The 23537-nt window shown below is 30.0% G+C and overlaps 7 protein-coding genes across 10 annotated transcripts; 2 read left to right on the forward strand and 5 right to left on the reverse strand.

Annotated features, from left to right (window-relative positions):
• Positions 1-544: 544 nt before the first annotated feature.
• SdhC (Succinate dehydrogenase, subunit C) lies at positions 545-2582 on the reverse strand. The gene is made up of 5 exons (XM_074125797.1): positions 2475-2582; positions 2316-2378; positions 1129-1325; positions 908-1044; positions 545-790 (listed from the first exon to the last, which is right to left on the reverse strand). The coding sequence occupies exons 1-5, from the start codon at positions 2489-2491 to the stop codon at positions 686-688; spliced, it is 519 nt and encodes a 172-aa protein (XP_073981898.1). The 5' UTR covers positions 2492-2582; the 3' UTR covers positions 545-685.
• Positions 2508-4278, forward strand: SmD2 (small ribonucleoprotein particle protein SmD2). Its single transcript, XM_074125798.1, has 4 exons — positions 2508-2644; positions 2978-3101; positions 3774-3908; positions 4071-4278. Coding segments are annotated over exons 1-4 (366 nt in total). The 5' UTR covers positions 2508-2642; the 3' UTR covers positions 4176-4278.
• On the reverse strand, positions 4271-7119 carry LOC141453061 (proteasome subunit alpha type-6-like). The gene is made up of 7 exons (XM_074125793.1): positions 6953-7119; positions 6735-6829; positions 6360-6441; positions 5581-5736; positions 5321-5499; positions 5150-5244; positions 4271-4422 (listed from the first exon to the last, which is right to left on the reverse strand). Exons 1-7 carry the CDS (start codon positions 7026-7028, stop codon positions 4365-4367), a joined length of 741 nt encoding a protein of 246 aa, XP_073981894.1. The 5' UTR covers positions 7029-7119; the 3' UTR covers positions 4271-4364.
• Positions 7120-8121: 1002 nt separating this feature from the next.
• Positions 8122-14386, reverse strand: Mps1 (dual specificity protein kinase monopolar spindle 1). Its single transcript, XM_074125783.1, has 7 exons — positions 14049-14386; positions 11641-13069; positions 11416-11564; positions 10496-10662; positions 9710-9897; positions 8464-8766; positions 8122-8376 (listed from the first exon to the last, which is right to left on the reverse strand). The coding sequence occupies exons 1-7, from the start codon at positions 14147-14149 to the stop codon at positions 8332-8334; spliced, it is 2382 nt and encodes a 793-aa protein (XP_073981884.1). The 5' UTR covers positions 14150-14386; the 3' UTR covers positions 8122-8331.
• Positions 14387-14958: 572 nt separating this feature from the next.
• Positions 14959-17303, forward strand: LOC141453063 (high affinity copper uptake protein 1-like). Of its 2 annotated transcripts, XM_074125795.1 has the most exons (5): positions 14959-15267; positions 15340-15514; positions 15586-15803; positions 16008-16043; positions 17042-17303. In XM_074125795.1, exons 1-5 carry the CDS (start codon positions 15198-15200, stop codon positions 17152-17154), a joined length of 612 nt encoding a protein of 203 aa, XP_073981896.1. In that variant the 5' UTR covers positions 14959-15197; the 3' UTR covers positions 17155-17303. The 2 variants fall into 2 exon arrangements, with proteins under 2 accessions (XP_073981896.1, XP_073981897.1); XM_074125796.1 differs by lacking the exon at positions 16008-16043 and having other exon boundaries at positions 14992-15267.
• Positions 17304-17487: 184 nt separating this feature from the next.
• LOC141453062 (mitochondrial import inner membrane translocase subunit Tim29) lies at positions 17488-18350 on the reverse strand. The gene has a single exon (XM_074125794.1). The coding sequence runs from the start codon at positions 18192-18194 to the stop codon at positions 17565-17567; it is 630 nt and encodes a 209-aa protein (XP_073981895.1). The 5' UTR covers positions 18195-18350; the 3' UTR covers positions 17488-17564.
• A 195-nt stretch (positions 18351-18545) lies between these two features.
• Positions 18546-23414, reverse strand: CycE (cyclin E). 3 transcript variants are annotated; one of them, XR_012457757.1, is made up of 6 exons: positions 22823-23414; positions 21442-21829; positions 20837-21011; positions 20545-20721; positions 20120-20226; positions 19441-19580 (listed from the first exon to the last, which is right to left on the reverse strand). XR_012457757.1 is itself a non-coding variant. In XM_074125790.1 (5 exons), the coding sequence occupies exons 2-5, from the start codon at positions 21819-21821 to the stop codon at positions 19203-19205; spliced, it is 1110 nt and encodes a 369-aa protein (XP_073981891.1). In that variant the 5' UTR covers positions 21822-21829; positions 23107-23414; the 3' UTR covers positions 18546-19202. The 3 variants fall into 3 exon arrangements, 2 of the variants coding, with proteins under 2 accessions (XP_073981891.1, XP_073981890.1); XM_074125790.1 differs by lacking the exon at positions 20120-20226 and having other exon boundaries at positions 18546-19580; positions 23107-23414; XM_074125789.1 differs by lacking the exon at positions 20120-20226 and having other exon boundaries at positions 18546-19580.
• Between the last annotated feature and the right edge of the window lie 123 nt (positions 23415-23537).

The raw sequence follows: 23537 nt of genomic DNA on the forward strand, positions 1-23537 counted from the left end.
GCATTCTTCCTGGTATCCCAAGCCAAAGATGGAAAGTTGGTCTGGTAATTAATTAAGTAATTAAAAATAAAATAAAATACAACAGACCAAACATTAAGGAGCCAATCCGAATAGAGAATTACTGAAAATATCTCCGAATTATATATCTAACATGTTCATTAGGGGACCATCTTTCTCAGTAAGTTAAAAGTAGGTTGCGGTTAGCCAAAAAAATGCTACTACGGCTTAATTATTAAAACAAAAATTTTGGACGTAAGGCATTAGCACAAATTCTTGTTAGGCCCGATTTGGTTAACACCTGAAATATGAACATGGGCCATATTAAAGGCTGATGAACAGCTCTACTGGAGTTCGAAAGAAAACTGCAGTGCAATATTTACGTTCCTAAAATAGAAGTCAGAAGTCTACTATAACATATCAGCATTTTTATAGTTAGAGAGATAATTTAACTTTTTTACTATCATAAACCCAGTTCTTATCTTACAACATTCTTTATTAGATAAAGAAATAATGTTAAAAGGAGTAAGTTATTAAAGAAAAAGAATAAACAATTAAGTAGTTTAATTATTAATTTAGATCTTTAACATGTTTGTAACTTAACAAAAAAACATTTACTTTTAAAATAAATACTTTTAAAAAAATAAATACGAATTTTACCTAAACAAAATATTTTTGTGCTTTTTAATCAACGTGATGCCATATAAAGTGACAATAGAACAGTAGCAACCAATACTCCGTAACCGGTGATGTAAACTTCTTTAAGAGTTAATGCTTTACCAGAGTCCCAAACCTAAAAAAAACATTTTATCTTTTAATTTTAATGCAATATATACTCGTAGATTTTTCAAATATATTGTATATATATTTAAATTTCAAATATATATATGTGGGTAAATATTTCACTTACTAAATGCCTGATACCGTTCAATAAATGATAGGCAGCTGGAAAAGCGAGCACAAATTTAAGTGGAAACGTTAACACAATTGGTAGATGCCATGCTTGAATAGCAGAAGCAACGTGAGCAATGTCGACAAAAAAAGATGCTACAAAACAAAAAGTAATTTATATTCAATTATCACGAATTAATTTCAGATAAATTATAGTAAAAAAAAAAAATTGGTCCGTACCTCCTGCTAGAACAACGGCATAACCAGTAAGTGCCATACCAGTAATCCTGTGGGATATTGACATCATGGAAGTAAGTTGTGGTGCGTATATTGTAAGGTGTGGTGACATCGGTCGACCCAAAATTGCATTTTTTTCATCGTGGCCTAAAACCTCCGGTGGTGTCGCTGGTGAAGCCTTAAGAACTACACACCTTGCTCTAAAAAATAACAGGAATTTTTAATTTAATAAGACAGAATCTCTTCAAATAAAAAGAGATGTTACTGTTGCAATAGAAATAATTAAATAAAAAAATGAAAATGACAAGGAAGAGCTTATGAAGCACTGGAAAGGACGCCAACCTTTCGCTAAACGTAAGGGAGTTGTAGAAGAGGGTTGTGATGGATTTGGGCAAGGCGTAGCCCAAATACCAAGCAGGTTCCGTCAAGAATGAACGTTTGATAGCTTTTATGTTCCAAATAGGTTTATAATTAGGTTTCCACAAAAATGTTTTAGTTATTTTTAAAGTGAAAGTCACACAGCACATATAACCTTGTGGATTAAAAACGTTTCTGTCAGGTGCGGAGACACGTTGTGTAAAAGAGTGATGCGATTAGCAGAGTGAAAAATGATGACAGACAACTTTGGTAAAGTAAGTGTAGTTTTTCTTTTAAGCATCATATGTATGAGTAAGTACAGTTATTCGAATTGTGTTAATTTGATGTGTGGGTAGGCGAGTGGGCTGTGTGAAATAAATAAGGTGAGAGGGTATTTATATTATAAATATTGAAGTGATTTTGTGTAGCTGTGGTCATGTAATCCGCCATATTAAAATAAGAATTTTAAACAATTCCGGTAAAACATGTTTTATATTCGTATAAGTAAATGTGGCGGTTGACATGGTAACAGAAATAAATAATCACTTTAAAAATAGGGCAAACCTAGGGATGGCTATTTGCACTTTTACTCCAAATTTAACTGCTCAGAATCTTGGCGATTCAGCAACTTATCAGTGGTTAAATGCATAAACAGCCAAATTTAACCGCTCAGAATCTTGGTGATTATCACCAAGTGGTACACTATAAAAGATGGGTTCATGGGCTCAGCAGAACAAGAGACTTACAAAATAAAACAAAAAAAAACATTAAACAGCTTTAGAAATAATTGTGATTATATGGAAAAATAAGCTTAATTAAGTTTATGTACTTACTGTAGATATGGTAGTCTAAAAACTTGAGGATGGCTTATACTTTTGCGACCAACGCTACACACACTGAAAATATAAAAATCAAATCAACCTTAAATACAAGAACTGGCAAAAATATAGTTTATCTTCGCAAAATATCCCAAAAAATTAAAGACAATTTACCTTCTAAGCAGAGCCATTTTTAAAACACCTGATCAGTGAACGAAGATTGAAACGAAGGTTACAATAATTATAACACATGCTCATCTCATAATATAACTGAGAGTGTGTGAGTGACGCTAGCTGAAGAGTTGGTTAGGATTACATTATTTTCCTTAATTTTCAGTTATTATGTAAGTAATACTTGAGCTATAATTGCATTTTTTATTTAATTTTTAAAAAATATTTAATAAATAATTATCGTTAACAAAAATAACCAACATTTATTTTTAATGAATTTATTCCCATATCATGTTCTCAAATTAAATTTCAATTCCACTAAAGTTTGAATAATTACTATTAAATATCTATTTATTTCTGTAAAAGTGAAGGATTTAGGAATAATTAACGGCGATTTTTGAGAAGTTTGAATCCTAGGATCGTTAGTCTTTTAAATCACTTAGTGTGTAATCTAACTTTTTGTCGAAAACTAACCCTTAACTTTTTTTCATATATTTGGTTTATAGGGCAACAACACTAGTGAAGCCCAAGTCTGAAATGACGCCAGAGGAACTGGCAAAAAGAGAAGAAGAAGAATTTAACACCGGACCATTATCAGTTCTTACTCAATCTGTAAAGAATAATACTCAGGTAACTTGAGTCAGAAAAAATCATTTTAAGTATCATTTTCAATATCTTTTTTACAGTTCTTGTTTTTACTTTCAAGAGTTTATTCGAAAATATCAGATGATTGGAGGTCCCTTTAAAACAAAAAAAAAAATCTTGAAGGATGTAAAGGCATATATGAGAAGCTTGGAACTCAAATAAAAGTACACAAGAACACATTACATTAGTAATAACTAATGGTTAATGGACGTTAAGCCCCGCCTGAAAGTATAGGCGATTACTTTCCTTACTGAAATGGTGTAGCCAGGGAACCAAAGTCGGTTCTCTTGAAATTTGACATTTAGGAATTAGTTTTGCTGTTTTCTTTGCGTTCTTATAAACTCAAATACTCCACTTTTATGAATGATGTAATATTAAAACTTTTAGAGTTGTCGCTAACTTTTGTATGAACTATTGTATTAATCTGGAATGTCCGTGGTTGCGCCTGCCATTATGTTAATGTACAAATGGCTAATTACTATAATGTAGAGGCTATGAAATGGTTTTCTAAAAGTTTCTAGTTAGGAAAAAAGGTATCGAGACTACTTTTTTTCTTTTTTTTTTAAGAAAATGAATGAACGAGAATGGTTGGAACCATTAGAATTTAGTAAGAGAAAGTCGTGTGAATTTTAAAAAGTGATTTTTATGCGTTTACAGGTTTTGATCAATTGTCGGAACAACAAAAAATTACTTGGTAGAGTTAAAGCATTCGATAGACATTGTAATATGGTATTAGAAAATGTGAAAGAGATGTGGACAGAATTACCAAGAACAGGAAAAGGCAAAAAAAAGGTATTGATCTCAAAAAGTGGCTTATGTTAATATTTTGTCATACCTAAACTTCTCATTTTGTTGCATTTATTTATGAGAGAAAGATTATTTATTTATTTATTTACTACAATAATGCCTCGCTTTAAATAAAATCCTTTAGAAAATAATAAATATTTTTTTTAGGCAAAACCGGTAAATAAGGACAGATTTATATCAAAAATGTTCTTAAGAGGTGACTCTGTCATTCTTGTATTGAGAAATCCACTTGCAACTGCGGCAGGAAAATAATTATTTTAATGTAATTTTAAGAAAATACACAATTTTGTATCATGTATATTTTTCTTCTTTTTTGATATGGTAACGCTTAAAATAAAAAATTATGATAATGAAATATTTATTTTATTTGTATTTTAAGAATAGTTCAAGTAATAATATAAAGCAGAATACTTCTTCTTTTTTAAAAAAAACAGTATCTCATCAATCCTTCTCCGCAATTATGGTGAGATGTTTATCAAGTTCAGTTTCCGTCAGTGTTCTGAAATTAAGAAACCATCACATTGTATCAGTCAAGCACTACAAATTTGATATGATTTTTAAAATTATAATTTAAATATATAATATTTCAAAGAAATTACATAGGCTTAATGAAATGGTAAGATAGCTTCACAAAGTTAACAGTATGTATTCATAAAAGTTTCAGTTTTTATTTTATCACATCAACTTGCCCACAGTCCTTAGCGCCAAGTAATTCTTATATCGATAATTTTTTATTGAATTCTTCTAATTGTGCTTGGATGCAAAAGGAGAAAATAAGTATATTTACTTGAATGACTTGAGAAGCTTTAATGGTAGTTACTCAGTGAAGATGTACCACTCGTAAAACCGATTGGTAGCAGAGACTACGACCATTCATCGTACTTCAAGGATAACCAAACCGTACTTCAACGGTGGTTAAAAATATTTGCTGCAAGAAGATTGGGGTGAGATGACCAGTTTTGGTATAGCGAGATACCACTGAAGGTACATTAAATACGTTTTCACGATATTAAGATCTATGAATGGTATTGTATCATAATTGAATAAATCGCCGCGAAACAAATCATTTATTATTTAGAGCAACTTAAGGAAACACAATAATTCTATGCAAAAAAGTTCTTTATAAATTAATACTTATGAATGTTTTACTTTTAAATATAAAAATTTAATAAATTGTGTTTGTTTTCAATGATTAGTCAGAAATATTGATGTAATCAAAGTAATACCTAAAGTGCGGATCCGACGTTGATACGACTCCAACTTCAACTTCAGAAGGCTTAAAATCCACAGAAAGCACCGTAGATAAACAGGAAATAGCAAGCTGTAATTAAAATGAATAACATTTTTTTTAAAATATTTTCTTATACTTGAATAATAAAAATATTATTTAGATTTACCTGAATAGCTTCCTCGAGCGTATAATCTTGTTTTTTTTTTAATTTCTTTTCTAAGTAAGTGTTTGCTTCTATCTGTTTCGATCCAACGCTTATTGCTCGATATGAGCAAAAATATCCTGCTGGATCGGTTTTATATACTAATGGACCTCGCTCTTGATCGTAAGCTATCAATATCATGCCTGTAAAACAAAAAAAAGAAAGGGTTTTGACTTGAAAATATAACTTCACTTAAGCAATTAATTAATTTTGTCTTTACTTACTACAACCAAGTGGCCTCATTTCAGCATTCTGAGTATATACTTGAGATATATCAGCAATTCTGTTACAGATCATATCAATAGGCATCTCATAACCATTTTTGTATTTAAAATTTGATGCTTCGTATCTAGCCCGCTGCACCTGAGATTTACTGTCAGCTATGTAATAATAAGAAAAAAAAATTGATTTCAGTAGTAATTCCACTTTTTTAAAGCTACTTATCTATTACAATATTATTTTAAGCCTCTTGTGACTGCGATGCCGTGGGGCATAGGTCCCATCCCGTTTTTCTTTTAATTCTAATTATAATTCAGAGATGCGAACCCCCTATAAATCCTTAAAAATAACTTTCCTTGCTAAAATGTTTTTAAAAAAAAATAAGGTCTCCATTTATTTCATGCGCGCACAAACTTAAAGTACATCGTTTGAGCAATTTTCGAGTAAACAAAGTGAAAAAAATGCCTGGTAATGTCCGATATCTGGCTATCTGTCTGAGTACAGAAGGCCACGGAAAAAAAATCTGACATCGAACTGTGGCTACCAATTTAATCGTTATTATTATACACTGGAATAATATTTAAGTGCGGATTTAATCGGCACTACTAACATGGTTTTCTGCAAAGTTGAAACAGTTACTAATGTTTAATAGTAGAAATTGTATTAAAAGGGCTTCCCTAAAATAAATTTAATGATAAAATTTCGAACAAAAGCGATAACTTTGTCTGAATACTCTCCCAGCTTTTATGGAATATAATGTATTAAAACAATAATGCCAATTTACCAATCATTCCGGTCATAACGCAACCAACTTCATCTGTTATTTTATAAAGATGCGTTACGGTAGAAGGATCCAAGAGTTTGTCCTGTAAAAGTACGTATATACACATATTTCTTTGCGAATACAAATACAAAGTAAGCATAAACAAATAGTTTAATGTATGTACAACGCGTAATTCACAATAATAAACAACTGGAAAATTATATGAAAGGGAATACATTTATTGAAGTGTTTCAGTTGCACAATTTACCACTTAAACTAAATTTCTATAAAAACTGAACTCTAAAAAAAAAGGTATATGAATGTTTCCAGTCTCAAAAATATTCTGAATAGTCAAGAAAAAAGAAAGGCTTTTGAAGCCAAAATCATTATACTTACTGGTACTTTCTTCTGTGTAGCAACAACAGCAGAATCAACGCCTTTTAAAGCCACTGACGTTAAGGCCCCTTGATTAATCGCTTTAAAAGCATACTCTAAAATATGAAAAGTGATTAAGATGGAAACTTGGTCAATATAATGCCATATTTCAGATTTTTAAACAGAAAGCATAGTTCCCACAAAACTTAGTACAAGAACATAAAATAGATAAAACTTACCGACTTGATATAATCGTCCCTCGGGAGAAAAAATAGTGATATGTCTATCAAATCCAGCACTACTTCCACGAGACATGATGAATTACAAATTAGTAGGATAAATGCACCCGACTTCAAGTTCAAAGGTATAATTACAAAGCTAAGTGAGGTTGCAATTTTAGTTCATGATGCTGTTAATCAGTGTTGTCTTCAGAAATTATTATTTTTTTAGTGAAAATAGGAATGAAAATATCATAACTATAAACTTAATTTACTTTGTTTTCTTTTAAATATGTCCAAATAGTGCAACGTTCATGCTTAAGTTAAAAATACTTCTAAGAAAATGCCCAAAAACTGCTTGGCGGCATTTTTAAATTCAAACATGCATTTTAAGGTCATTTGATCTTTTCTTTGATTTCAAATAAAATTAATTATTTAGAGAAAGTTTCCGAGAATTTCAAACCTTGAACGAAGCCTTTTCAAGGCTGATTGTAAAATTAATGGTACAATGGGATGGATTCAATAAGCGCTTTTAAAAATTTAAATTAAAACCTGAAAATATCTGTGTTTTTTCAAGTCATTTGAAATTCCATGCTCTGGAATTTAAACTCCTTATCGTCCTCCCTCTTTCTTGTTAGATCTTATTAATTTATTTTAAATTTATTCTTGCTCTCCCATCACTCCATTCAAGCAGGATAGTAACTACCAAAAAACTAAATAATAATAATTTGATTAGCAAGGAGAGGAATAAAAAATTAATTAACTTTCTCATTTGAAATACATTACTAAAACGACAAAAATAAAGTTACAGGTTATTTGGCTCAGTAATTAGCTAGACTTTTAGGCCGTCAATACAAATGAGTGAATTAGAAAGTGAACAGTTATTGAATACTTACTAATATTTGACATAGTTAACCAATTTATAATTAACATAATATAACCATCGAGGTGAAGAAGTCAGTTACTCGGAAAAGTTACTACTGAATTGGAATTAATATTTCTTACCACTAAACTATTGAAAATTTGTACTCAACTTTTATCTGAGATCAATGTTCTTCTTTTATTTGAATTCACTAACTACTATATGTTAAAGTTCACTTTTAGAATTATAAAGCCAGAATTGTATATTTCATTGCAAAAGGTTTGACTAAATGTGTACATAATTTATCAATTAAATAACTCAACAAAAAAAAAAATTGAAAAAATGTTTACTAAGAAATAAAAATATAATATTTACAAGGATAATCTCTAAAAATATAAAATATATCTCAATTTCCTGTTTTAATTATTACATAACACTAAATAAAGGATTATTTTCATAAAATTATTTTAAGATGTTTAACGTAGCGAATAATTCCTACAATTTTGTTGTTCTTTTATTTCCGGTATATTACAATTATTCATTCCCTCAAGTCTTCGAGACTAATACAACAGTCAGGGAAATCCTAAAATAAAGTTTAATAAAATCAGTTAAATTCAAAGTGTATAAATCCTGTACTAAAATACACATAAATGAAATTAATGAGACCAACCTTAATTACACACTGATACCATAAATTGTCAATTTGAGGCACTCTAATTGCATGCTCTGCTAATTTAAGCAGCCGATCAACTGTAGGTCTAGATTTTGGATTTTTAATTAGACACCATCGCATAGATAATTTTAATGCTGGTGGTACATGATTACTGTCTTTAGGGTATTTAATTTTAAAATTAGGATCAGCTATTGCTTGAAATTTTCCTAAAGTACTTGTAATGTGTGAAAATGGAGTACAACCAAATAAAAGATTATACAAGATGCAACCAAGTGACCAAACGTCAGATTTGTAATTTATCTGGAACAGAATTAATAATAAATTTTAGGTGGACTATATTTAGAAATAGATTTATTTACTCAATAGAGTAGATTTACTCAAGAATGGAATGATGTAAAACAAAAACTTGATCCTTTAATGCAGTGGTTTCCAAACTGAGGTAATCGCTAGGGAAGACTTTTTCAGAAATATTTTTTACAAGTATAAACAAGCAAACAGTTGTAAGTATAACATAGATATAAAATTAGAAGGGAACTTTGAGAGGCAAGGGAACCAGAGAATATATTTTGAGAAGTTCTCTATCATTAACTAGTACCCTATAATACTACTCTTATTTCTTTTAAGTTAAGGGATATATATATATATATATAGAAAGAATTTTTTTACCGGTAATGTAGGTCCCATGAGTACAATTCTTTTTTTTTAATTTTTTAAATTTGTATATGTGGGTAAATGAGTAAAAAATTCCTCAAAGATGAACAATTACAGGAAGCTAAAACTTCTTATTTCGATTGGCTTCCTCAGTTTGAAACTTGAAAAAAACTTTGAAATTCCTCAACTTTACTATAGGAATCCTGAGTAATATACATTTAAGAAGGATTTTAATTGAGTTACTAAAATTCCGAGTTGGAAAAAAAACGTAAAACTGGAAGTACTATTTTTGGTAAACAAAGCAGTGAGAGTTAGTAACATCATTGTAAGGTACGGTTTTTACAAACTATATATCTAACTATATAATGTGAAAATGCGTAGACCAGAACTTCAGGAATTTCACACAAAAAGTCGTGTGAATTCACATTATATTTTTCGTTTAAGAACTTCACAAAAATATGGAATACTGGTCTAATAAATGATTATAATATACAAATAATATTTATTAAATAAAAATAATTTAATAAATGCAGGGAGGCGCATCATTTAAAGAAAGTTTGGAAACCACTGCTTTAATTTATTTGAAACTTACCTTATGAAACCTATTTTCTCCTGCACTAATCGCTTCCGGACTTATGTAGTTAAATGTGCCTCTGATTACATCCTTTTCCACACTAGTCATGTCACCTTGAAGGGAAGATGCTATTCCAAAATCAATTAGCTTAAGGCGACCACTTACAAGTAGAAAGTTTCCTGGTTTAAGGTCGGAATGTATTACTCCTGAAAAATTTATATAAAAATGCAGTATATTAATATTTTATAAATTGTAGAGGTATCGGTTGAAAATTCTCTCATTTGACATCATTTTTTACTAGAGATTTAGTACTACTCATTCCAAATTTTTTTTTTTGTTTAGAATAAAAAGAGAAGTGAAATAGTTTTATGCACCCTGAAGAGAACGTTACCATTAGTTACGCAAAATTGATCTGACTTTTGTCTCAATATTGTTTCTTCGTAATGTAGCCTCACATTAGAAAAATAGCGGGAGTAAGTTTCCCAGGAGTTAATCAGGTTGGTACGTATAGGGAATTGGATTTCCGTAATAGCTATTGATGAAAGACTCCAAGGTTCCCGAAACGTAGAGCATCATATAAATTATTTTGAAAAGATTTTCTTTGGCCACTGCCAATAACCTTCTACTAAACATTTAAGTTATGAAGAATTTCACACTATTTCCAAACTAATTTTATTACATGACTGAGTTTGATATTAAAGTTTGCATCATTCCTAGATATACATTTGCTAGAAATAACTGTAAATTTATAAATAAAGGCCATGATTTTGTTTTAAATTAGGCTATCTAAAAGATATTCTTTACCTTTATCATGGATATCCATTACTGCACTCAACATTTCAGTCCAATAATATATTACCATTGACATAGGTATCTTTTTTATTTTTGAAATGTCTTTTATTAATCTAGAAAAATCAATGTCACCCTTCTCCATAACAACATACAACATTTTGCTTGATTCCACGTATTCACTGAAAACAAAATTAATTTTGGAATTAATTATTAGCATTTTTGGGGGAAAAATGCATCATCCAATGGTTTAAAGATTCACATTTCTACCAAAACCAAAGGAAAAAATGAATAATCAGTTTGGTTAGAGAAAGAATGTGGAAATAAGACAGAAGGGCAGTTCAAACAGCAAACAATAAAAAAAATAGTATAGTACGGTAGAAAAGAGATTAGTTCAGTTGGTAGCGCGGTAGATTAATCCCGAGGCACGCTACCCTAAAAATTTTGCCTTTCTAGTGAGCCTCTTCAACTTACTATGCGGAGTGTTGCTTACAGCGAGAAAACACTGTTCGGAGACTGGCAGTGCAGTGAAAGCTACGGTCGGCATGATATGATAACTTAAAACGATATGAGAGAGAGAAAAAAAAAGGGGAATCGGCCTAAGAAAATGTTATGAGTGGGTACAAAGGAAGAGAAGTGGTTCAAGGCGTGTTAAGATGATTATAAAGGAAACTGATGGCCGAAATCCGAAGCACGGCAAGCAGCGGAAAGAAGGAAATAAAATGAGCTTCTTGGACAATGAATGTAGCCTCACATTAGAAAAATAGCGGGACAAAGTAAGCTTCCCAGGAGTTAATCAGGTTAGTACAGAGAATTTGATTTCCAAATCACAATTCAACCCAGTTTTCAGACATACCATTTCGAGAGGGGAAAAAAAATTAATGATTTCATACAAAGAGATAATTCTAAATTTGTGAAAGAAATGAATAACTTACTGATCAAACATTTTGATGACACTAGAACAACCTTGTAATTTTGATAACAGTTCGATTTCATTTAAATATCCATTGGCAGTGCTCTCTTCTACACTAGATAAATTTACACATTTTATTGCCAAAAGACGTGAACTGTTTTCTTCTATGACCTGAATATCATTAAAAATTTTAATAGCTAATAGTAATAGTATTTTAAATTTAGATTTCAGTTTAAGAATAACTAACCTGATAAACCTCACTGGACCCTCCTCTTCCAAGCAAACTTAAAGCGGTGTACGGTTTCTCATTTACATATAAAATATTTTGAGGTTGTGGTTTTAAAATAAGCGTTGAATTAATAAAGTTATTTGCAGGGACATGAAGTGGATGACTTGGTTTGACCTGATTATAAACCTGATTGACTTTAATTCTTTGATTATTCTCAACGACAGTTCGAGGCTGTATGGAATTACTAGATGTTGTATTGTTTAATAAATGGCTGGGCTCAGAGCTAGTTATTTTTCCAGGTTGTTCTAAGACGAGATGTTTATTTCCAACATCTTCGTTGACATGATTTAGTACGATTTTATTACAAGAAGGATCATTCTTTGAGGATATTGCACTTATTTGTGTCACTTCTGACAGTGTAGCGAAGGTACTTAACGTTGGTGAGTGTAATTCACTCTCACTAAAAAATGATTTTTTATTCGAAATTTTTAAAATCTCGGTATCTTTTTTCTCTTCTGTTTGTATTTCTTCTATCGAAGTAGACTTCGGTGAATCTCTAATTGGAGAATTCTTTTTTAAATCCGTACAGCTTACATCTTTACTGGATTCCTTAATTTTATGCACAGGAGTGCTACACACAGAATAATCTGAATTAAAACTTTCGTTATCTTCGTTCAGTATTCCTGCAAGAGGGTCTATTGGCGACTGAGAGATACTAAACAATGTGAAATTTCTTCCTGGAGTTTTAAAGCACACTGACTGCTGATGTTTTGCCGGAGTCTTGAAAATACCTTGATTGCACTTTAATAGATTCAATTCTGATGGATGAATCTCATGGGCCGTCATAAAGCATGAATTATTAATGTTATCTGTTTGCGATAATTCTGTCAGTTTATCTCCAGCATTTAAACTGATTTGATTGTTTGCCTCATTTGTATTAGAAGGATCGTCTGTCAAAGGATAAGTATCTTCATAAATAAAACTTTTATTTAGGTCTTTATTCAGAATGTTACTAGTAACGAATGCTGACGACACTTCTCTAGGTACCTCTTTGGTTATATTCAAACCATTTCTTGTTTTTGAATCATCTAATTTAATTTGATCATAAGAGCAACTAATGTCCTTAAGAGGTTGGAATTCTTTTATACGAAATGGAGTGGAAAATCCAAGCCCTCTTTGACACGATTTTCCAGAAGTTTCATTCCCTTTTACAGCCTTATTTGAAACATTGACCTGAGAGTCAAATGTTGGATAAGAAAATTTATTAATTGGTGTAACTATTTTTGGGTTTACAGGATGTGTCAATGAAGGTTCATTATAATTTTGAAATTTTAGAGGTGTCCGTTCAGGCACTGATGACTGATCAGGTGTATTAGCTTTCACTTCGGAATCAATATTATCATTTTCTTGGGCAACCACTTGAGTAACTGTTCTTCTACCTAAACGACTGGAACAAAATGCATTTTCATTACGTTTAAATAAAGTGGAATAAGTGATTCAGTAGTGAACTACACGAAATAATTAGATGATTACAATGATATTAAATGAAGGAATACAATTACCTCAACCATGCCCCTGAATTCACTAATTTTTATTTTCTACGAAATAACGTAAATTCATTGTTTAAATTGCTAAACAAATTCACAAAACAAGTAAGGGAACTTGAATAAAAAATTGCATACTTTTTACTAAACATATCTGAACAAAACATTATGTTACTTGGATTTAAAATGGAAAAAAAAGAAACGATAAAATTTAATACCTTCAAAAGAAGGCTTATAGAAAGGATATCTTTTGTCTTAGTGGGATTGATTTTTAGGCAAATGTAAGTAAAAGATACGGTTTTAAAAAGTACGAGACTCAAGAATCGGGCAAGGTTTTGGGCTAATCATAATAAATAAAATGAGTAGAAAAATTTTATTCGAAGGTATACAACAGGGTAGTAAGATTACTTTCTTGCGGCACTCCAGCGTAGAACGAGATCTGGAAAAGACCAGCGAACTCAAAGAGAATGATTATTAAATCAAGCTGTAAGAGTCGCTTGTGCTTCCAAGCTAAGCCAGATGTCACACTCTGACAACGCCTGGTTCGACATATTTAGGCAGACCCCCATTCAGAGCTAATGACATGACAACCACAACTAATTCCATAGAAATTTAATTAACATGACTTACAAAATCAATTTAATTAATAATCCCTAACCGGCAAATTTTTTAGACATTAATTCTTCACACTACCGTGTTTGGATGACATTACTATTACGACATTGTTAACAAGTTTTCGAACTCAAAAAAATGTTTACTTTTTTATACGAATGAATAGTAACTACTTTTAAGAACTGGATTTCAGGGGTCTTAATAAAAATGGTTTTTAGAAATTAAATTCTATAAATTTTCCGAAGAAGTACCTTTCTAGTCAAAACTTACCTTTTTGGTTTATTCTTGTTACTGAATCTTTGATAGTCAAATGAAAATGACAAACTCTCGGTCTCATTTTCAGTGCTAGCTGACGAACTATTACCAAACATTACTAGTATATTACACTCAAAAGAATGAAATAAAAATGGAATTCATAACACAATAATGCACTGTATATAAAGGAAGGCATAAATAGTAATTTCCCAGCGCAAAACGCAATTTAAAAGAATTCAAACACTGTATGGAGAGAATCAATTCAAAATTTCCGTTACAAAGTAGATAAATAGGCATATAAACAAACTTAAAATTTCCTCAAAGAGGAGCAATTATGGTTCTATCGATTTCCAACATTTTTATCGATTTAAATTAATCTAAAAATCAGTTTATTTCATTTTTATATGTAGAAATAATATAAGAAAATGTGATATTATAATTGTAAATAAAAAAGTAGTTTAAAGTTTTTAGTAATTTTATGTTATACGAGAAAATATTCAAAACATTAGGTACCCATTTTATTAAAATGTGGTTTTCTATCTTTTGAAGGATGAATGCAGTATTTGAATTTCTAAATTAGAGTCATTTCAGAAATGATATTACCTGATAACATCCTGAACAATGTAGAAAGATTTATATTATATTTTGTTGCACTTTTAAACTGAACTTTTTTTTCTTTTTTTTTTTAAACTTAAAACTGGAATTAAGAATGCTCATTAAACAAAGAAAAATTAAATAATTTTCTTTTAATGTTTCGAACATGTAACTTCTTTTTCTATTAAGTTCTAGGGCATTAACTTAATTTCTACTTTTAAAAAAATATTTCCAGAAAAATAAAACTTGAAGAAGGAAAACTTACCTATAATTATGCCATGATTAATTGAATTTTTTTTATTCCAGATAAAGCCCTAATTTTTTTAATCTCTCTGTTAGCTACAAAATAATAATAATTCCACATTACATTTAAAATAGTGTCACTCCAGACAATGAATTGTCCTTTTAATCAAATTAGATATGTCACGTTGGTGTCCATGGTGCTCTAGTATTATCTTTGATACTCATATCTGTTATCTTCTAACAATAGCTTGGATTTTTTATCTGCCAGTACAACAGAAGAAATGAAATCTATATTCAGTACATAAACTGTGATTTTTCTGGTTAACGATGTTTTTTAAGTTTGGTTATGAATTGCACCAGCTGTTGTTTTCATCTTTGAATATAACATCTGTGACAGGTCCTTGGAAAGAAGTGATAGATTACCTTCTAAGTTTAATAAAATGAAATAATATATCTACTTTTATTTCAGGGTTAATTGGTGTTAGTGCTGTTACTGTAGTTCTAGTATTAATTCTTGAAGCATCAAAAGTCGCATTAGCACATTCTAAATTTTATTCTGCAATCCTTCGACCAAATGACAGACCAGATTGTTTCACTGACGATATGTTTTTAGTCGAAACCCAATCACCATCCAATAGTATAAGGTTTTAAAATTTGATCTTATTAAAAAAAAACTTTTCGAAAATTGACTTCTAATATATGAAAATTGTTACAGATATTTTTGGTTAGGTGTTGAACTGGGCTTTTACATAATTGAACTAATTCTGGGTTACGTAATTATGCTGATAGTTATGACTTATAATGGGTATTTGATGCTGTCTGTGCTGTTGGGGTCAGGAATAGGTTACTTTCTTGGAGGTCAGACTTTAATGAAATTACAGATCAAGAGATCAAGGCTCAATCTCCCTTGCCAACAATGCTCAACTCTTCCAAGTAATTTTTTTTTTTTTTTACAATAGTTTTTAAAATTATTCCATCAAGATAAATTATTCATGTTTCACCTTAAACACAATTATACCCATCAAGAAAAGAATTATAACTTTATAATGGGGTAGAAAGAAAGCTTTTTTCAAGAAATTAGTTACAGATATTCTTTGATAAAGTCTTTAGATATAAGAAATTCATTTTCTGTTGCAGCCGAAGTCATTAGAAAACTAAGTAGAAATGAAAGAGGTAAAGAATCTTTGTTTCATAAATTCATATTCATATAGTAAAAATGGATGAGTGGTGTGGGTGCCCTGCTAGAAGCTCAAGTACCCGTCAACTTTGAGTTGGATGTCAAATAGCATCCGCTTAACATCATCTTAAAGAAAAAAAAAAATAAGAGTACACATCTACTTCTCTAGGCAATTCATGGGGTTACTGTCCCAAGACTAGGCTTTTTAGCCTATTTTCGTTGTTAGGTGTAAAGGCTGTTCTACAGGTGTCTGAAAACCAAAGTAATAGAAATCCTCAACAACTTATTTGAACTGTTACCAGAGAGGAGATTCTAACGTCCTATAATGATTTTCTAAAAGACGCATGTAGTACACTGCCTTCCGTACTGCTAAGAGAGCATTCTCAAGTACTGGTAAAGAACATGAAAGGTTTCGAACTTATTAAGCGCCTATAAGCCAGTAATTAGGCAGATAATTGTGTGCAAAGAACCATGTTGAATTTTCAGTTTTTTTCATGGCCATCCACACCAGAGGCTTAACTGTTTTTCATTTTTGTTGTTGCGTTTGCTAGATCCTTAAAGATTGGGGCTCAATGTTCCACTTTGTTCTCCAAGCCTAATTTCTTAGAAAAAAAAACCGCTTAAGGCACTATTCTACGAACATTTAAAGGGCTCCATCTCCCTCTTAACATGACATTTTGCTTTCTTTTCTTTCCCTTTGTTGGTAGAAAATACCTGCAATTGGAAGTCAAAGAAGTAAAAAATACTTATTTTAATCTTTCTTAAGGAAGTATCGGTCAGGAATGGTGCGCATTAAATAAATGGCCTGTACATTGAACGTTAGCAAGGCATACTTTTTCATATGTACGAACTTTAACATACTTTTTCATATAAACAAATTTCAAAATTTTTTAGTTCGCTCCATTAGCATTGAAATAGAGAAAATATTCATCCCTAACTTTATAAACTCAGAAAAACTCACAGCAGAAAAGTTAACCGTTTATTTTGTTTATAGAAAATTCCAGTTTAACATCCTCTACCGAAGCAATATCCGAAAGTGTACGTGAAGAACAAGAAAACAAATGCTGTTCAGGTGATGCAAGCAGCGAAGCCGAAACTAAATACTGAAATCTTGTAAAAATGCATTTTTTTATATATTTGATAAAATAAAATTGTACATATTTCAAGTGCCATTTTATTATTAAACAAACGTTTGTTTGTGAGAATGATTTATTCAATTCACTGTTAATAAATTTTCATGGACAAGTTATGAGTAATTCCGCTTACCATTAAAACCTTTTTTTTTTTTTTTTAACATACTCTACTATAGTTTTACGCAATTAATTGGTGAAATACACATTTTGAAAAATTACAAATTGAACAATGTGCATTTCCTGCTCCTAATTACCCCGTCAGTTAAATTCTTCACAGAGGAATTTAGGCAATTCACAAGAAAAGTGCTTTGAAGTAGAAAAACGCTAAAAGTACTTGTATTTGGCATTGCATTTACAAATAAAAGTAAAATTCATAACTTTCTACTACTCTTTATCTATCCATTCATCAGGATTTACATCCATATCTATCATTTTCTTTTCAATTGCCCACCATTTATTACAAAACCCCACATCTACAATTCTTTCATAAAACGTCAAATACTCTGGCTTTAAATATGGGCATACGGCTTTATATATACCTACACATTTATTATAATTATCAGCCCACATAATAGAAAATAATCCAAAGGAAAAACGTTTCATAGTACCTTCATTATAAAGTTGTTCAAGACATTTTATGTGATTTAGACAATTTGGATTGCGTATGGAAGGGCCAACTAATATTAATTCATTAGAATATGATAGTACAGTGTCTCTATAACTCTTCTCATCAGGATTCGTTGTGAAAAGGTAGGTGCCAGACGTGAAAACTGATAAAAGAGCCACTCCTTTCCATGGTGATTTTTTTATTTCATTAGCTGAATCTTTAATAACATCCAAATAGTCTCTATAAACATCCTTCCAGTAGGTAACCCATTTTTCAACAAAAGTCCCTTTAAATTTTTCAGGCATCTCAATTGAATTCAGCTTCTTGTTGTACTTATTAATAACTTCATAAAGTTGATTTCCATATCTGTTTTTAATTTTACGATGAAAATTCAGAAACTTTGACATACTAAATCAACAAAACAATCACAATAAGTTAATAAAAAAAGAAAAATGTACAAGCTTGTTAACCTCCTACTAGCATAAGTAAAGGTTAGCAATTAATTCAGTAACCGTACATACTACATAATATCGAAATAGTTTTCATTCCGATGTCCACTATAAGTTTTTATAACCTCATATAGAACGTTTATCGATTACGCCTGTCAAAATTATTTCTAAATTTCGTCTTTGCAGTCTCTTTTGTTAGCTGAAATCTAAATTTATGTATCAATGTGTTAAGCGAATACAAAATAGTTTAATGATTGGTGAAAGAAGTGACCTCACCAATCAGCGATTAGAGCCCCCTTCTGAATAGTTACTTGCTTCAAGGTTCGGATGGGCCCTGACCTCAGAAACAGTTTTTTCAAATCTATCTTCTTCTATCTCTTTCTAAGTTTTTCTTCTTTCCTACTATCTAAAAACGTTAATAGTAATAAGTCCTTTATTCACTTAATTCCAAGCTATTCCGAAAAATCTATCCGCAAGGATGCCTAAGAATAAGTTTTTGAAAATTCCAACTCCAAATACTTGGAATCCATCTATCTAATAAAATTAAGATTATAAATAATATGCAACACAGGATTACGGCTGGGGATAGATGTTTTTAACATTTCAACATGATGTAGTATTTAGCAAAATTTTTAGTTATATTTAGAGAGATTTTTACTGTTAAAGAAATTCATTTACTTATGTACATTTCTACATATTTTAATTATTATTTCTTAGATCTATTTTTAGACGAAAAAATCCAATTTACAACTACATATGTTTGAAATCGTATGTATTGTTTAGTTTATTTTGTACTGAAATAATTGTTAGCACCTTATTCAAGCATAAATTCTGATTATTTTTGTAATACCATTGTTTTAAAGATACAATATAAAGTAAAACGCTAACAGTTGAATCCGTTTTTCAATTTGTACCTTTTTGAGTTTTAAAAAAACTAAAAATTTTATTGACAACATTTAAATGGAACTAAGCTTGAATGCCATTGTTGGTTATATTACATACTATTTTATTATAAGTTTCAAGATTAGAAGAATATGCTTGAATGAGTGAGAAACCTTGGAAATTAGGACAACATGTGTGAACTGGAAAATTAGATATATTTTTTTCTAATTCGGGTAAATTATCAAATCTTTTCATTTCTCGCCAGTATTTCGCTAGCCATTTGAAGCACAATCTAGAACTTAAAGAGAGTTCATTGAGGGATGCTTCTTTGAGTACATCCAATGAAAGTATTAATTCAAGTGATGATGCAGCTATTACACAATTTGGATACTTGAGATATTCCAGATCCATTGTTGCTAAATCTATCAGCCTAGTACATAGAATGTATTCTTCTTTATTTATCTGGAAGAAAAAAGATTTATATTTTCGTAAATATTTTAAATAATTTGCTCTATTAAATCCGGCATTCAGATATATTTGTGACGATGTGTTATTTCAATCATGCCAATCGCCTTAAGTAATCTAATAGGCTATTAATAATGTATGGGCCACTTCAAATAAACATAAAGATGTTTTCACAATCTCCAACAACTTTCCAACAATTTGGAGTCTTTGAACAATGCTCAGTAATAGTTAATAAATTATTCCAAATTGAAATTAGAAAGAGAGAAGATTTTACTTCAACTCTTACGATATAAGAAAAAATATTTGAAAACGTCATTGTAGTTAACTTAAAAGTAAAGTAAAAGCCTATTAAAAAAAAATAAATAAATAAAGCAACTATATTCGAAACCGGAAAGTTTGAAATAAATCTAGTATCCACTAAGTTTATCTAGGACGTAAAACATTATGGTTCATTGAAAAGACACTACGAAGGACTTCATACCAGGATTCCTCCTAATAAAAAATTGGACAGAAAAATGTTTCAATCAATATCGTACCATTTGATCCTTGTCACTTAAAGATATACAACCAAACATCCCACTGAAATAGCATATTAGAATATCATCATCTTTTCTCCCTATAACTGTCCTAATAATTAATATTGCTGAGAAATAAAAGAAATGAAACATATATTAATAAACAAATTATAATCTTAGGGAACAATAGAATAAATTTACGCTATGATAACAGTAATAATATTCCAATTTTGTAGTTGGACATAAAGCCCGCCCAAAAAAGTGGACATTACTTTACTTAATAGTAATATTGTAAATTGCAATACTTTCACTTATGTGGGTGCTTAAAAATAAACATCAGTTTTATAAATTAGTTACCGTAGCAAGCAATAAAGTATATTATGATTATCAAAAAAATACTTTATCATTGAAAAGTAGATAAAGAAAAAGTATGTTTCGTTCTTTACCTTAGGTTTAATGTTGTGAATAAAACGTAGAAGCCACATATTTGGTGTTGTAAGGTAGCAGTTCCAATCGAGGACTCTTATAATGGATTTCTCAGTTTCCAAGATTTGGTTTATTGTATAAGCATTATCAGAAAGGTAAATAATATCCTCTATCGGCAAAGATTTCATTTCTTCTATCTAAATTGGAAAATTTAATGCATCTTATTCAATTTTTAATTTAATTATCGTCACTTGAAGACTCACCTGATAATATTTAGCATAAAACCACAATTAATAAAGATTTATACCCTACCTTTGTCGCTAATAATAATGAAGTTAATCCAAGAAGTTGCAAATCTTTTTTTAATATTTTATTTTTAGGACTTAAAGTCACATATCGGTCAAAGTAAGTCATGGTTAAGTAGTAAGTCTCACGATGAAATTTGTACATGGAGCAAATCTCAATTAACCAATCTAATAAAATAGACCTGAAAAAAAAATAATTTGTTCAGAATGAAGATTAATATACATATATGTAGCTATTATATATTTATAGAAGAGAAATATTTTCAATTATGAGGAACGCCTTGATTATTTTCAAAAGCCATAAAACATGCAATAAGGCTTTAAGGAAGTTTGATTCCTTAGTTGGCAAGGTAGTACAAGCATTCAGGATATTCAGCCATCATTAAAAAATAATCACTAGCTGCAGTTTGCAGCAGACTTGGTAGTGAAGGAAAGAAAAAAGTTTTTTAGCGAGCAACTGTTAAGTTACCTATTGGGCCATCACAACTCACATAATAATCTCGTTGCTTATTCGATACGAAATTTTGAAGGAGAAGATTTCATATTATAATTCTATAACATAAAAAAATAAAGCTTGAGGTTTATGACGCATAAGAAGAGGATTAATTTTACCTGTACTCTGGTAATATATCATTGTGTTTATGAAATACACAATTTTTTCTGGATTCTGCAATTTCTAAATCCTTGTGAAATAATTTTGACCAATTAGTTTTGATCATTTGTATGTAGCATGGATATCGTTTTAAAAGTTGTTGACAAATTGGATTATGGCTGCTGATATGACGGTGATAATCAAGTGGTGCAATCTGCTGGTTGAAGCTAAACGAATATTTCCTAGGTAAATTATTCTCACAGATGCAGAATGTAGTAATTTCTTGTTTGGATGTAAATAACGCGCTTTTATCTTTATTCCGTTCATTATTTTGTGATGTATTTTGAATCCTATCATTTGATGATATACTTTTTTCTTTGACAATTTTTAAAGTTTTCATTTTGGCTCCTGAAAATTGAACAAAAAATAAAATTAAAAAAGAAAAATCTGAACTATCAATCCTTTTAAGAGCAAACACATTTGAAACATGACAAAAACATCTTTTAAATCTGTTCCTAGAATGAATAATATTTTTTCAAATAGTTCCAGATCAGAGGAGACCACTTTTATTATGATTAATAAGTATAAACTAAAGTTTAAGTGAAAATTAAAGTTTGATGACAATTGGTAAATTTCAATTTAAAGCGCGTCAGCACTTTGTTTTTTTTTGGAAACCGGAGCTTCGTGCCCTGTCTGCCCAAGGACAGTCATTTATGTTAGAGACCAGCACTTCCATCTCCAACCAGCGAGCTATAGGGGACTACAAAAAAAATGTAAGGCAGTATTTGGATTTTCGCATTAGTGCGCTCTATACTAACCGCTAGCCTCTTCCTTAAGATAAAATGTTTAATAAATATTAATATTAATAATTTTATTAATTACAATAAAATTTGCGAACGATCCAAGCCAAAATCAGATTAAAATAAAGTCATGTTTTTTTTAAGTATGCAGATGCAAGTATTACAGTAAAATGAATGTTAATACTTAAAAAGAAATTCTTTTAAGCATATTGCAATTTATTATTGATTCATGAATTAGGAAAACAGAATTCAAATAGTGACTTAGAAAGTAATTCAGTCAATGAATCTCTCCAAAAAAACTTGCTTTTAATAAAAGCCAATTTTTCAAAATGATAACTAAAAAATGTTAAAGTTTTTCTAAAAATTCAATATGTTTTTAATGAAATATTTCTTGCGTTATAATTCTTTCTAAAATTAAATTAAATTATATTAAAAATATAATTTGTGGTTTAGTTCAAATTACTTTGTTTAGTGCACATTGTATTAATAGAACTATGTATTCCATAATGATAAAACTAAGAACCAATAATTCTTTCTACATAAATTAATAAGAAAATTTATTTTACAAAAGACATTCTAATACGATTCACAATTTACTTACAATCTTTTTTAATCCAAAACACCAAGACCAGTTCGTAAAGAAAATTAACTCTTAAAAAGAAAAATATTAGAAAATTTAAATTAAATCACTAGACCATAATTTTGACAGAAACGGAATTTGATTTGAGTTTCGCGCGGCTTATGACAAGTGTGCAACATAATTTCAAATTTAGCGTGATAGATAAAGTTCATAGAATTTGTGTTTAGATCTCTTCATGTCATATAATAATAGATATAATATTGTAATAATTAATGGAAATTATTTAAGATCAACAAATGTCTTACATTAAGAATTTTGGTTTATAAAAGCGATTTAAAGAAGTAATGAAGTTAAAACGGTTCATTTTTAATATTTACTCCATAAAATCAATCTTCTATGATTTTATCTTATCTCAATAATTCTTTTGTCTCAAAATTTTTCCAAACATACTCGTACGCCAGAAAATATTACGTCATTGATGTATCTTTCCTCGAATGTTATTCTTCCTTAGAGTGTAATTTCATTAACTATAAAAGAAATTGATAGTTTGAAAACTGTTTAAAGTTGATTTGAATACAAAAAGTAGTATTAGTTTGCTTTAAATTGTACTCTCTAAGCGATCTATCTGTTCTTTCCGACTTTTCTTAAGTTTCTGTTTATAAGAAATTAGGTTTTTATTTTCTTTGTGATGAATTTGCTAGAAGTAGTTTCCACATTTATCAGCCTAAGTAGAAAG

This window comes from Rhodnius prolixus, unplaced genomic scaffold, assembly GCF_049639745.1.
Source record: "Rhodnius prolixus isolate KJV_2025 unplaced genomic scaffold, Rpr scaffold_3, whole genome shotgun sequence".
Classification (NCBI taxonomy): Eukaryota; Metazoa; Arthropoda; class Insecta; order Hemiptera; family Reduviidae; genus Rhodnius; species Rhodnius prolixus.